Source organism: Protopterus annectens, chromosome 3.part0 (genome assembly GCF_019279795.1).
Source record: "Protopterus annectens isolate FY-2018-M chromosome 3.part0, PAN1.0, whole genome shotgun sequence".
Classification (NCBI taxonomy): Eukaryota; Metazoa; Chordata; order Ceratodontiformes; family Protopteridae; genus Protopterus; species Protopterus annectens.
Window position 1 is genome coordinate 506,914,282 of NC_056731.1, and position 14,459 is coordinate 506,928,740.

General features: G+C 41.2%; 1 protein-coding gene across 1 annotated transcript in view; it reads right to left on the bottom strand.

Moving 5' to 3' along the window:
* SNX25 (sorting nexin 25) overlaps positions 1 to 14,459 on the bottom strand; it is a 1,427,683-nt gene that overhangs the window by 21,914 nt on the left and 1,391,310 nt on the right. The window contains exon 18 of the mRNA XM_044064925.1: positions 8,523 to 8,623. Within this exon, the coding sequence (XP_043920860.1) occupies positions 8,523 to 8,623 (101 nt within the window). The remainder of the gene's footprint in view (positions 1 to 8,522; positions 8,624 to 14,459) is intronic.

Genomic DNA, 14,459 nt, shown 5'->3' on the forward strand with positions numbered 1-14,459 from the left:
ATGATTCTGCAGTCTTGCAGCTATTTTCCATTGGCATGGGTGCCACCTCTGTTTTTAGGTGCCAAAAGTCAGCTTTGGAGAAGTTTTTCATGGTGGTTACGTTTGCGGGGGTGTGTGGGTGAGATGTGGATTTCCATGGTGATTAGTTTGTGGTCTGATCTAACCAGGGAGGAATTGACTATTGGGGTAGAGCAACAGTCACCATGTTAGTGATAACCAGGTCAAGGATGTTGCTTCCTCTAGTGGGGGTCAGAATGAACTCGTCCAGGGCATTGGAATTGATGAATTCCAGGAAGTGTTGGGCCACTGCATTGGTACAGGAGTAGTTTTTCCAGGTGATGGAGGGGTAGTCGAAGTCTCCCAGTAAGAGAGTATTAGGCTGGACCTTGATAGATTCCAGGGTACTTAGGAATATGGAGTGAGAGCCAAAGTCATGGTAGGGGTCCTATAGCAGGCTATAACCTGAATCGCCATCCTACTAAGTGTTAGCTGTACCTGAAGTATCACAGATGCATTATGCTGGGCTACTAGTCTGGAGGTGTGCAGATCCTTTATGAATATGGAGACACCACCACCTTTGGAGCTTCTGGCCATGTTCTGTGGCCGAAAGGTGTGGAATGAGGTATAGCCTGGAAGCACAGGGGTGCTTTCTGCCACTTTAAATCAGGTCTCTTTTACAGCACAGATGTCGACGTTCTCCATTTTGAGGAGCGCTCCAAGTGAGTGTACCTTGAAATTTAGACTTCTAGCATTGAGCAGCATGACCCTCAGATTGCATTTGCTTATAGCTGTTACGGTGATAATTTGATCTTTGGAACACTGCCTAAAAAGGCACTATGGGGTGGCAAGAGTCTTAGCCAATAGCTGGAATCCCAGGGGTGAGAGATGCAGGCCATCTCTGGCAAAGTATCAAGGTCTGTCAATCATGTCATCCCAGGCAGACAGATACTGGATTCCCTTATAATGACACCAGAAACTTAGCCAATTGTTGAAGTCAATCATTTTCTGTTTGTACTGCGGTATCATTCTGGGTGATGGTAGGAAACTGCTCAGGGCTAGGGTCATACCTGCCTGGGCCACATAACCCAAGAGCTCCAGCATGTCTCTTATCATGTAGTCCAGGGAGGTATGTCTCAGGTCATTCACACCCACATGTACAATGACTGAGTCATACTTGTACTTGTTGTAGAGTGACCTGAGTGCATGTGTTATGTGGCAGATCCTGGCACCTGATAGACAACGGACTGTTACCTTCTCCTTATTCAGTCTAGTGAGTGGGACATCTGTGTGCTTCACTACTGAGTGTCCTATGATCGGTGTGTATTGGGCAGGGTGTGTTGCCTTAAGGGCTTAGGTTGAGGGGCACACTGTGGAGGTGGGCTATGTGTCCTGTGGTTGGTGGTGTGTTGTGGTGGTTGATTGTGTTTCTGCCTTGGAGGTCTTTGCTGTTTGGGTAAATTTCTATTAAGAGCCTTCGCGAAGGTGGGTGTGTGGTTTGTGTTTCCATCTGTGAGCTGTGCTGGTGGGTGTTCTGGAGGGCTATGTGATCCATGTGGTGTGGTGCAAGTGTCGACCTTCTCTTGACCAACTAGTCCGGTCTTGGCTGGAGAGTGCATAGCTTCCAATTTGGTGATATACGTACATCTCTCACAAGTCTGAGTGTCGGGAGGTAACAGGAGATGTTTGTCTGTGTACATGAGGCAGTTGCTGCACTGCCTCAGAATGCCCACTTGCACCAGGTTAGTAAGAGAAAGCAGAGGAAATTGCCCTTTAATCATGCCAGGAGGGGAGGTCATAACTAATAGGTACTGGTGCTAACTGTGCATAACAAGTAGTGCTGATAGCACCTAGGTGTGTTACAATAATTGCTGCATAAAACTGTAAAAATGCAAGGTGATTAGGTTATTTGAAGTGCAAGAGAGAAAAGAACTAGCAACATCCAAGGAAAAATTTGAAGAGCAGACTTTCTGGCACTGGTAATAGTTTGCCTCAGCTCAGCTCCACTGTGCTTAAACAAGAGTAAACCCACACAAACGCAGACTTTTAAACCAGAAAGTTGAAAGGGATGGAAAAACTGCCCAAAAAGCCAATAAACTACAATTTCTGGGCCAGAAACCACACCTCTTGTGGCAGAAAGGCTACCTAGAGCTTAGCACTCCCACTGATAAGTTAGAAGGCTTCCTTCAAACACAGAAAGGCCTGGGGGGGACTCAGAAACTTCCAAACAGTCTAGGATACAGCAAATCTGTATCTGGACTACACTAGTCACAGGAAAGGCGGGAAACAAGGGAGAGAACAAACTTAAAACTACTATTCCAGAAAAATAAGTTAAAATGCAATAAATACAGTTCAAAAATGCAGTGCAAGCTAGTACACGAGTATGTAGCAATATTAAAATGAATACAAATATGCCATTATATAACGGATGTTACCTTATTCACAAAGGTACATTGGAACCCACTGGCTCTACCACATATGGAAATGTGCTAAGCTTCAGGGACTTTACAGCCTTCTGTAATTTGTATCACTGGCACATTTCTAAGAAAAAAATAGAGCACTTTGGATCTATTGCAACATAACACTGTAGCACCTGATTTTGTCTTTAATTAATTAACTTCAAGTAGTACATGAAAAGTGGATGGGTTTAACAAAGAACACAAGTTTCATCTCCCCCTATCCTCATTATACTACTAAGTGATACACACCCAGCAGAAATCTGATATCCACTTTTAACAACTTAGTAAAAGAATCAGAAGTAACACAGAAATCCAATGGTTTGGACACAACGTATATGAAGCCAGCTCCCAAATGTAGTCAGACATTGTGATAGTCACCCTATCAGAAACTTCAGTCTTTGTTAAACTTTCTTATAAACTAGCCATTTTTGAAAAGTGCTAGTTTATATATAATTATTTATTTATTTATTTATTAACTTTCGTTAACCAGTTGCAGCCAAGACTGAGGCAGTAAAAACCCATATGCAAAGAACAGTGATAATCATAGTATAATTTACATTTTGACAAACATTCCTATAACAAATGTGTGCAACAGATGCATCTTTAAGTTATAATCTGTATGATCAATTGACCTATTATGGTTTACAATTAGTTCTGCTCCTCCAGCCTGGAAATACACCAAAAATTTAATAAAGAGTAGCTGGAAGCAGTAAAGCAATACAAGAGAAAGTAATGCAACTGAAGGAAGAATTGGCAGAAGGTATGAGCATATTTTAGGGTAACTTCTATAAATACTATTTACAATACTTCTATCAGTAGCAAAATAGCTTCAGCCAGCATGGATAATTTGTCAGTGCAGCATAATCCCCAATATTTATTTTGTCATCCCATACCTTTGAAGCAACATTTATTTTCTTGTAATTATCTAATACATACTTCAGATCTGTTTTCAGAAAACCTGAAACTGTCATTTGCCTTGATATTATCTGGGAGGTTATTCCAGCTTGCTGGGGCAACTTTTGTGAAGGCTTTTTCAATAATAGATAACTTGAAATGTGGTCTATCCACTTGCATTCTATGTTGTTTTCTAAGCGTAAATAATTATGTCTTAAAAATCAGTTTTTCAGCAGTGGGCAGTAGCTCTCATTAAGTAATTACAGAGGTCTCAAACTAGCATATCTAAATGTTAATTACTCTTGTAAAAACAGTCATCTTTGAAAATGCTTGTTTAAAAGTGGCGTCTTTGTCAAGACTGCACAACCCCCCATTTATATTAACCTTTTTCACCTTACCTGTGGGTATGATCACCAGGACATTGATAACCACTGTTAATTTTTCCTAAAAGACCAAACAACCTACTGCTGAAGTCTCTTACAGCAGTAATAACCACAATCACACTTGAGATACCATTACCTGACAATGCAGAACTTCTGAATCAAACTTTATGTAACATTGCTGCACTTAATTTAACCTGTCACTCTTATCAACATTCAAATTCTTAAGTTCTCCTGATGATCTTCTCTCCTTTTATTATACTTAAGATACCACTGATACATTATTACTACAGGGAGAATATTGCTGTATGTACTTAATGTACTTCATGTGTCATTTATACATTTGGATCTACTGAAGTTCAGTTGCACAATGTCAAATTCATTGACCATACAGTCCTACCACCCCATCCTGCCATCCCATCTGGTTGCCAGAAGGCATACAAATTTTCTAGGGAGAGCGGCAACCCCATACCTCCAGAATGTATATTACATGTACGTACACAAGTAAAACCTCTGTGGTTCTATCTACTTAGAGAAAAGGAAAATACTCGAGTTACTCCCTTTTATTCAAGTTAGTGCCACACCCAAGAGGTTTACTTACAAATTTGGACTGTGCCCCCATATCAGGTGGTGCATGAGAACACAGACCTCTGCAAAAATCTTGTCTTCTACAGCTGCAGCTGTTCTACTGTTCTCACAAAGGCACACCAAGTGACAGTGAATTTGTCAACAGTAGGCTGGGCATGTTATACTTCTCACTAATAACTTAAAAGTAGACCTATACATTTTGCTGTATCTTACTATGTACATGCTTGCACATTTAAGAGGAGCTTTCTTCTCCTGACTACCACTAAAAATGAGTACAGATTAAATCGATAAGCTTGGTACAAAATAATGATTATAAAAATAATAATAAACAAAAGCTACTTAAATAGAGCCTTACATGATGAACTGCTTTATAACAATGCATGATAATAAACATACATGGTGAACAATATATTATATTAATGCAATATGACCTCTACTGCTAAAAAAACCTGCTATAATATGCTTAAAATGCCCTATAAAGCAGGGCAGCCATTTTACCTAAATCATCCCATAAAATTCCTTTTAGGTATACATTGAACAGCATTCTAGTACAAATCTGCCCAAACAACAGAGACCTCCAAAGCAGAAATGCAAGCAACCTCCACCCCCCAACACAACCCAAATGACGCATAGCCCACATACTCAGTGTGCCATTCAACTACAGCCCATAAGGCATAACGTACTCAGCACTCTAGTCATAGGTGACTCTATAGTCAGGCACACTGATGTTCCACTCACCAGGCTAAACAAGGAAAAAGTTACTGTCAGCTGCCTGCCAGGTGCCAGGATCCGCCATATAACGCACGCACTCAGGTAACTCCACAACAAGTACAAATATGACTCTGTCATTGTCCATGTTGGTGTGAATGACCTGAGATGTACCTCCCTGGACTACATGAAAAGAGACATGGAGGAGCTCTCCGATCTTGTAGCCCAGGCCAGTATGACCCTAGCCCTGAGTAGCATCCTGCCATCACCCAGAATGACACCACAGTACAAGGACAAAATGATTGACTTTAACAATTGGCTAAGCTTCTGGAGTCATTCTAGAGGAATCCAGTATCTGTCTGCCTGGGATGACATGATTGACAGACCACGCTGCTTTGCCAGAGATGGCCTGCACCTGTCGCCCTTGGGATTCCGGATACTGGCAAAGGCTCTTGCCACCCCTATAGTGCCTTTTTTAGGCAAGGTTCAAATGACAAATTCACCACTGTAACAGGTACAAGCAAGCAAAATCTCAGGGTAATGCTACTCAATGCTAGAAGTCTAAACCTCAAAATGCACTCACTCGAGGCACTCCTTAAAATGGAGAACATTGACATCTGTGCAGTGACAGAGACCTGGTTTAAAGCTCCAGAGAGCACCCCTGCATTACCAAGGTTATAATTCATACCACAGCTTTCAGCCACCAAACCGGGACCGAAACACTAAAGGTGGAGGAGTGTCCATATTCATTAAGGATATCCACACCTACAAGCTAGTTGCGCAGCATAATGTATCCAAGATTATCCAAGTTCAACTAACTCTGGGCAAATCCGCAATCCAGATTGTAGCTTGCTACAGACCCCCCACCATGCCCCAGGATTCCCACTCCTCTTTTCTTGATACACTGGAAAATATTAAGGTACAACCCAACACTCTAATAATGGGTTATTTCAACTACCCTACCATTAACCGGGAAAACTACTCATGTACCAACTCTTTTGCTCAATGTTTTCTGGAAATCATCAATTCCAACACCTTGGATCAACCTATCCACACCCCCACCAGGGGCAGCAATATCCTAGACCTGGTCATCACCAACATGGGCGACTGGTGTTCCACACCAGAAGTCAGCTCCTCGTTGGTCAGATCCGACCACAAGCTAATCACTCTAGACATCCACACCCCACTCCCACCCCCCATTAGGAAAACAACCGTAAAAAATTTCTCCAAAGCCAACTTCACGCTTCATAAAACAGAAGTGGCAAATGTCACGACACCCATGCAGATGGACAATAGAGGTATGACTGCTGAATCCTACACAAATGCACTTTATAAGCACTTACACGAGTGCATGGATCGTGCTATCCCTAACAGAACCAAGATGCTATCCTCCAAAAAAAGGAAGCCAATCTGGTGGTCTTCTGCCATAAACAAACTCTACAACAGAAGAAAGAAACTGTTGCAAAAAAGAGTAAAATCCCACGACTGGAGGAACTCCCTGGTCAGCCTCAGTAAGAAGCTGAGATCCCCCATAAAATCCTCCAAAGCTAGTTATGAAAACTAAATTGCCACTGATTCTAAAGACAACCACAAAGCATTCTATAGCTATGTCAAAAATCTCAATGGCAACACTCAGATCTGCTCTGAGTTACAGCACAATGACACTAAATATACAGGACCAACTGATATTGCCAACATCCTGGAAGATAGGTTCAGTGCCAACTTTACCCCCCTCTCACCGCCTAAAGGGCCCATCTTTATACCGGAAGAATGCAAAGTTCCTGTAATCACGGCTGCAGAAGTAAAAACCTCACTCTCCAAAGCCAAAAACACAGCATCCATGGGACCTGACAACATTCCAGGCTGCCTTCTACATGAACTACAGAATAAACTGGCACCCCACCTAAATACCATGTTCAATCATAGCCTCACCTCAGGCTTTGTGCCCATTGAATGGCGCACAGTGACAGTTATCCCACTCCACAAAGGGGGGGCCACAACAGACCCCGGGAACTACCACCCCATTAGCCTGACGAGCCTCGTCTGCAAGGTCATGGAACGTATCATCATGGAACTCATAAACAAGACATTGGAGATCTCCAAACTCTGGAACCCACGCAGTTTGGGTTTGTAAAAGGCAGATCATGTCTCCTAAAGCTGACAGACTTCTTTGAAGTAGTCACCAAAGCCATAGATGAGGGTAAGGTGGTTCACACAGCCTATCTAGATCTCGCCACGGCATTCAACACCATCCCCCACTCTGGAATTATAGATAAACTCACTAAACTCAGTATAAATCCCTATGTCAGAAGACGGGTTGCCAACTGGCTTACTGACAGAACCCACACTGTGAAAGTAGCAGACTCCAAATCAGACATCAGACCAGTGACAAGTGGAGTACCACAGGGTTCAGTCGTGGGTGCTCTCCTGTTTGTTCACAGGGTTCAGTCCTGGGTGCTCTCCTGTTTGTTATCTACTTCTCTGAAGTACAGGCTCACACAGAAGGTCTTTGGCTAACTAAATTCGCAGATGGTGGCAAACTAGGAGCCATAATCCAAACTCCTAACGATGTGGACATCCTACAAAAGGGCCTCACTGAGACAGATGCCTGGTGTCAAAGACATGGTCTCAAGTTCAATGCCAAAAAGTGCATTGTCACCGCCTTTGGTAAAAACTCTGTACCCATGAACTACCACATAGGCGGTAGTCTACTTAACACCGAAAGTGTGATAAGAGACCTTGGGACACAGGTGGACAGTAGTCTCTCTTTTGATAATCACATCACCACAGTGGTCAGGAAATCCTTCTACGTGGCACACCTCATCACAAAAGGTTTCTCATCCAGAAAAAAAGAGGTCATTGTTCCCCTCTACTCATCACTCATTAGACCCATTATAGAGTACAACACCCCTTTTGGTATGTACCCCACAAGACATCTACAACAACTGGAAAGGCCGCAAAAATACCTCACAAAGAGGATTACTGGCCTCAAACAGATGCCTTACGCAGACCGTCTCAAAAAACTCCAGCTTTACTCCGTCGCATATCGCCTACACAGAGGCAATCTCTGCCTAACATACAAAGCTATGTCAAACCCAGAGCTGTTGGACATGCTCCACTTAAAGAAATCCCAATCCCTCCGAGCTACATGCTCTAGGGACCTAAACCTTGTCATCACAATAAACAGAACATGCTGGAGGGATACATTCCTGTCCCAGAGACTTCCCATACTCTGGAACAGACTACCTATCTATATCAAACAAAGCTCCTCATTAGCACTCTTCAAGAAAAATCTTGATGATTGGATGGGTAATAGGAAATTCACCCCGGGGATCACTTCTGTGGTTCTGCTTGACAGCGGCACAGGAAAATAATTTTCTTGGGTGGCGAAAGCCAGGGTACTTTTTTGGCTAGGCTTGTATAGGCCCTAGGGCCAATTGCCTTGTACCTACCTATGAACCTGGTAAAAAAACAAATCCGTGTTGTTCATACTTACATACAGAAGGTGCCTATTAGCTGTAGACTCCTGTAATGTGTTGAAAATTTTGATTATACCTTGCCGAGCATTCTGCTGTCCCACAAGGTTTTGTAGTGCATCTGAAATAAAAACAAAAAAAAAGTTTTCACTGTAAAGGAATATCTATTGTGGTATTTTAACTGAAATGGTAATCATTAAACTTTGTACTGAAGCAACTCCTGCATTCTTAGAATATGTGCTCCCATGAACCTCTTTCAAAATCATCACATTTCCAACATATGCCTCTTGTCTGTGGGAATATTATTTTCAAGTCTCACAGGAGTCTGTGTAAACAGCTCCATGTAAATATTATAAATTTTATTGATTTACAGTGCAATGAAAAAGTATTTGCTCCCTTTCTGATTTCTTAGACAAAGATAACCCAAGTAAACACAAAATGCAGTTATGTGAAGATTTTATTTATTAAGGAAAAAAAATAATCCAAACCTACATGGCCCTATGTGAAAAATGAATTGCCCCCTAAACCTAATGACTGGTTGTGCCACCCTTAGCAGCAACAACTGCAATCAAGCATTTGCGATAACTGGCAATGAGTCTTTCACATTGCTGTTGAGGAATTCTGGCCTACTCTTCTTTGCAGAATTGCTTTAATTCAGCCATATTGGAGGGTTTCCGAGCATGAACTGCATTTTTAAGGTCATGCCACAGCATCTCAATTGGATTCAAGTCTGGACTTTGACTAGGCTACTCCAAAACCTTCATTTTGTTTTTTTTTAAGCTATTCAGAGGTGGACTTGCTGGTGTGTTTTGGATCATTGTCCTGCTGCGGAACCCAAGAGCGCTTCAGCTTGAGGTCATGAACTGATGACCGGACATTCTCCTTCAGGATTTTTTGGCAGAGAGCAGAATTCATGGTTCCATCAATCACAGCAAGTCGTCCAAGTCCAGAAGCAGCAAAGCAGCCATGGGCGCCCGGAGACAGGTGCAAGGGGTTGCATTTGCATCCCCCTGGATTTTCTTAATTTATCTTTGAATGATGTGTTGAAATTGAAAAATGTACTGGCAAAACCACACATTTTTCGATTTCAACTTACTTTTTTCCCGTTAAATCATTTGGAGGAGATGCTGTTGGAGGTTTCAGTCATATAATGCATATGACGAGCCTCAATTCCTCCTGAATCTGCATCTCCCTTCCATTTCCAACCATTGACAGAGTTTATCTAGATTGACTGTGTGGCAGCAACTTGTGTGAATGAAAATGAGTTTCGTGACCAGGCTCTTTTACCTGTTTAGCTTAGATTATCGGATTTGCGTTGTATGTGCAGCACCTAAGGTACATCATTGACATCATGTCATTCACAGTCAAGAAAGAAGCTCCTGGTATTGAAAGTGGCACACTTGAAACGAGTGTCAGTAGGCTGTGCCAGTGTAAAATAAAAATATTTACAGATTTTATTACACACTTTTATTATGTTTGTGTTACAGTATTTTATTGTCCTAGCGCCCGGCCGCGGCCCCACTCAGAACCGTAGCGTGAAAATGCTGACAAGAATAGAATTCTTAGGCAAGTACCAAAGGTACCAAAACATAAACACATTTGACATAGAGAAAGTATACAAAACAATTACAGTCCCTGAATGCGTGAAAAAACAATCCCTGGTATTAAATTATCTACTCTATTTTACATTTACTTTAACTTCATTTTACTGGTTTCAGCAGCTGCAAAGATTTTCCTGACAAAAACGAACAAGGCAAAGAAATGCCCAGTCTGTTCCAACCAAACGTTCACTCTGTGCCTTAGCAATTAATTAAAATGGAACTCATTAATAGAACCACCAAGGCCTCTTCACTCAATGGTTGAAGTCTTTTGGGAATAACTTTCTCAAAACTTCTACCGTCTGGTATCTCCATCGGTTATGTTTTATTTTAGACTAAATAACTAATCTGGGGTGATGAAGAACAAACAAAAAGCGATTAAGAAAAGTAAGCCAGCCCGGTGGGACATCACTAAATGACTTATCTGACAAAAGATGGAACTAATGCTTTCTATTAACAGGTTGTGTAAATCTGCAATTTACCAACTGGCACAGTTCCGCTAATGAAATCCTCCAATTTTCACTATCTGTGACTGTTTATCTCCCTTAATCACCACTCTAGTCATTTTTCACTCACAGCACATGTGTAAAAGGAACATGCGTTCATGAGATGTGTGTGCTCCTGTAGCACTGCGCGATAATAATGATAGTGCAGTTTGTATGAGTGAGGGAAGTGGCTGCTTTCAACTGTACAATTTCATAAGAACAAATCTAAGTGATTTGCATGCGCCCACCTGATGCTGTTTGGTTTATAGGCTGAGAAAAAGAAAGCCCACGCACATCCTCCCCATGCGTTGATAATTTGATTTTAACATGTGTAGGAATTCTGCATCAGTGCTTTTAATTCGGACGGGGCTGGAGAATGAAGTTGACCCACGTGCTGCAAAGCTTTCTTGCTTTTTTGTCTATCTGTTTATGTCTTTATTTATTCATTTCTGTTGGACAGATAACTGGATCTGGCCTGATCATTGGCCTTTACGTTGGTGACATGATTACAGTAATTAAAATATCAGGGTACAGTCCTGTGATGGACTGGTGCAGTCTCTCAAATTATTTTCTCTGACTGGCCCCCACTGAATACCAGGATGGTTTGCAGTTTCCCAAACCTCATTTAGAAATTTCCATCTTCAATTATTTTCCAAAAGACCACAACTTTTATAAGAGACAGGCTGAAAATGTGATGCAAAAATGTGGGCATTCTGTGAAAAGCTGGACATTTAAGAGGTATCTAGATTTTTGTCTAGTATTTTTGGTATCCCACACCCACTAACTACAGTGTGTTGTATACAGAGAGACACAAAGTCATAAAATATCAGGATTTGCAGCAGAAATGAGAGCAATGTGGAAGAAAGATACCCAGACAGTTCCAACAGTAGTAGGAGCAACGGGTCTTATAAAAAAGAATCTACAGTCATATTTATATATACTACCAATACATGTAACCCCATATGAATTGCAGGAGTCGTCATGGCTGGGTACATTGAGGGTGCTGCGAAGACCACTTCTGGCTAACATCAAAGATTGAAACAATACTAACTTTTTAAACTTTAATTGTACTTTGACTTAGGAACGGGGTCTAGTCCTGTCATGATATTAGAAACCCAAAAGATTTGTTCTATCCACTTTCTAAGGAGGTAGGGGGGTTTACATGTGTGTTGTACCTCTCAACGCCCCTTTTGGTATGTACCTCACAAGACATCAACATCTAGAAAGGCCGCAGAAATACCTCACGAAGAGGATTACTGGCCTCAAACAGATGCCCTAAGCAGACCGTCTCAAAAAACTCCAGCTTTACTCCGTCGCATATCGCCTACTCAGAGGTGATCTCTGCCTAACATACAAAGCTATGTCAAACCCAGAGCTGTTGGACATGCTCCACTTAAAGAAATCCCAATCCCTCCGAGCTACACGCTCTAGGGACTTAAACCTTGTCACCACAATAAACAGAACATGCTGGAGGGATAGATTTCTGTCCCAGAGACTTCCCATACTCTGGAACAAACTACCTATCTATATCAAACAAAGCTCCTCATTACCACTCTTCAAGAAAAATTTTGATAATTGGATGGGAGATGGGAAATTCACCTCGGGGATCACTTTTGTGGCTCTGCTCAATAGGGACAGAGGAAAATAATTTTCTTGGGTGGCAAAAGCCAGGGAACCTTTTTGGCTAGGCTTATATAGGCCCTAGGGCCAATAGCCTAGTACTTACCTATGAAGATATGAACATTTTCTCCTGTTTCTTTCTGATCTATCTATAAAACCTACTGGTGTTATTCTATTTTCCCAATGCTTAATTTATTTTAACCTGAGTTGCTTAATACTTTTATGTATATAAGGCTATACATAATATTCTTTATATTACTTTCTAGATCTGCCCAAATGTCACCCTGGTGTCCCTTCACTGGGCACTATGCCTCTCACATGTTTCCATTTGCGCATACAATCTGGATCACAAATCAAATGTATTAACTTGTTCATAGGTTCATAGATTAGTACTAAGCTAACTGCCCTTGCGAGCCATTTTAAGCCTAGCCAATTATCCCTTGTGAGATTCAAACCCTGCACCTTGTATTTGAAAGGCAAAAACCTTAACCATTAGGCCACCCTCCCAAACCTTATAGTATGGCCTTATAGTATGCCTCCAAATCTGGAAGCCCCAAACCATCCTGTTTCTTTGTCAGTATTAGTTTTTTCCACTGCACACTTTCTCTTTTGTTATCCCAAAGAACTCCACAATTTCTTTTCTTCTCACATTTCCACAGCTACTTGCTCTACATCTCATTTCAACCATCTCACCAAGTCCCTTATCCTGTGACTCCACAAAAAAGGGGAAACTCTGTACCAACTCATGTGTTGGGACATAGTTTATTACTACAGTATTTGTCATTGCTTTATTTACTCTACATCCTGTTACACTATTAAAATATTTCCATTTTTCAAATATAATTTGTATGTCATATTCCAGATTGGTAGCACATTACATCATCTACAAGAAGGGCTATTTTCTGATTAGTAGTTTTCCATTTATATCCAATTATGTTTGCTTGTCTTATATCCTTAGACAAAGGTGCTAACTATAAAGCAGAGTAATGGTGAAAGTGGACAACCCTCCCAATGTTCCACTCATACGACTAAACAATTCAGACAGCTCACCACCACATTTCACCCTAGCTTGAGCTCCACTGTTTATATTAATTAATTAATGCTGTCCAAATCAGTGGAAATCTAAATGCCTCAACGAATCTCTTCATAAATTCCTAACTCACTCTGTCAAATGCTTTTTTAGCATCCAAACCTATTATATTATTGTTGTTGGGTGGTCACGGTGGTGCAGCAGTTAGCGTTGTTGCCTCACAGCAAGAGGTTCTCCGGTTCAATCCTTGGCTGGGGTGCCTTCTGTACGGAGTCTGCATGTCTTCCCTGTGGTCGTGTGGGTTTCCTCCCACATCCCAAAGACATGCTGTAGGTGGATTGGACACTCTGTGAGTGTATGCATGTGTGTGTGTCTTCTATGGAAGGTTGGGCTCCGGGCTGGCAACTCGACACCATAAATCTCCACTGCCAATTATGTGCGGACAGGTGATTTGCTGTGGCAACCCCTAAATGGGAAAAGCTGAAAGAAGAAGAAGATTATTATTATTATTATTATTATCCAATGCATCCTTTGGAATGGTAATGGCTCTGTTAATATTACCTAATGTTTACCTATCTTCATTAAATCCACACTGATCCAAGTCTACCATTCCTGGCAATATATTTGCCATTTTTTTTGCCAAAATTGTTATAATTTTGTAATCCTGATTCAGAATCAAAATAGGTCTGTATCACCCTGATTCAAGGGGATATTTCCTCCTTTAGTGTAATGACCACTTCTGCTTCTTTCCAAGTCAAAGGTACATCACCAGCAAGAAAAATATTGTTAAAAGGTACTAGACAGACTTTTATTTTCTGATCCTTCCTTTTTGCACCCTTCTGTTGAATCCCATCATTACCAGGGTTTTTCCCATGTATTCTGATTTCTCATTGTTTCTGTAATGTCTGTTTTCTTTATTTTTTATGCTAATACTCTTCTGTCTACTTCTATTTACCAAGGAAGTTGTAACAGTCTGAAATGTGTTATCACTTCCTGTATTTTACTCTCAACATCTATATTTTGCTTATATGCTGTATGATAATTCACCACTACATTCATACTTTATCCTGGGCTCACTTCTACTTTGCCAGTTTCATTATTCCTGATTTAATCATTATCCTTTCAACATCCTCAAACAATGAGCCACCAATATTTTCTAAATACTCTGGCACATCCTCCTTTCTTTCAATTGCTTTTCAACATGTTGTGCTCCACTTATATATT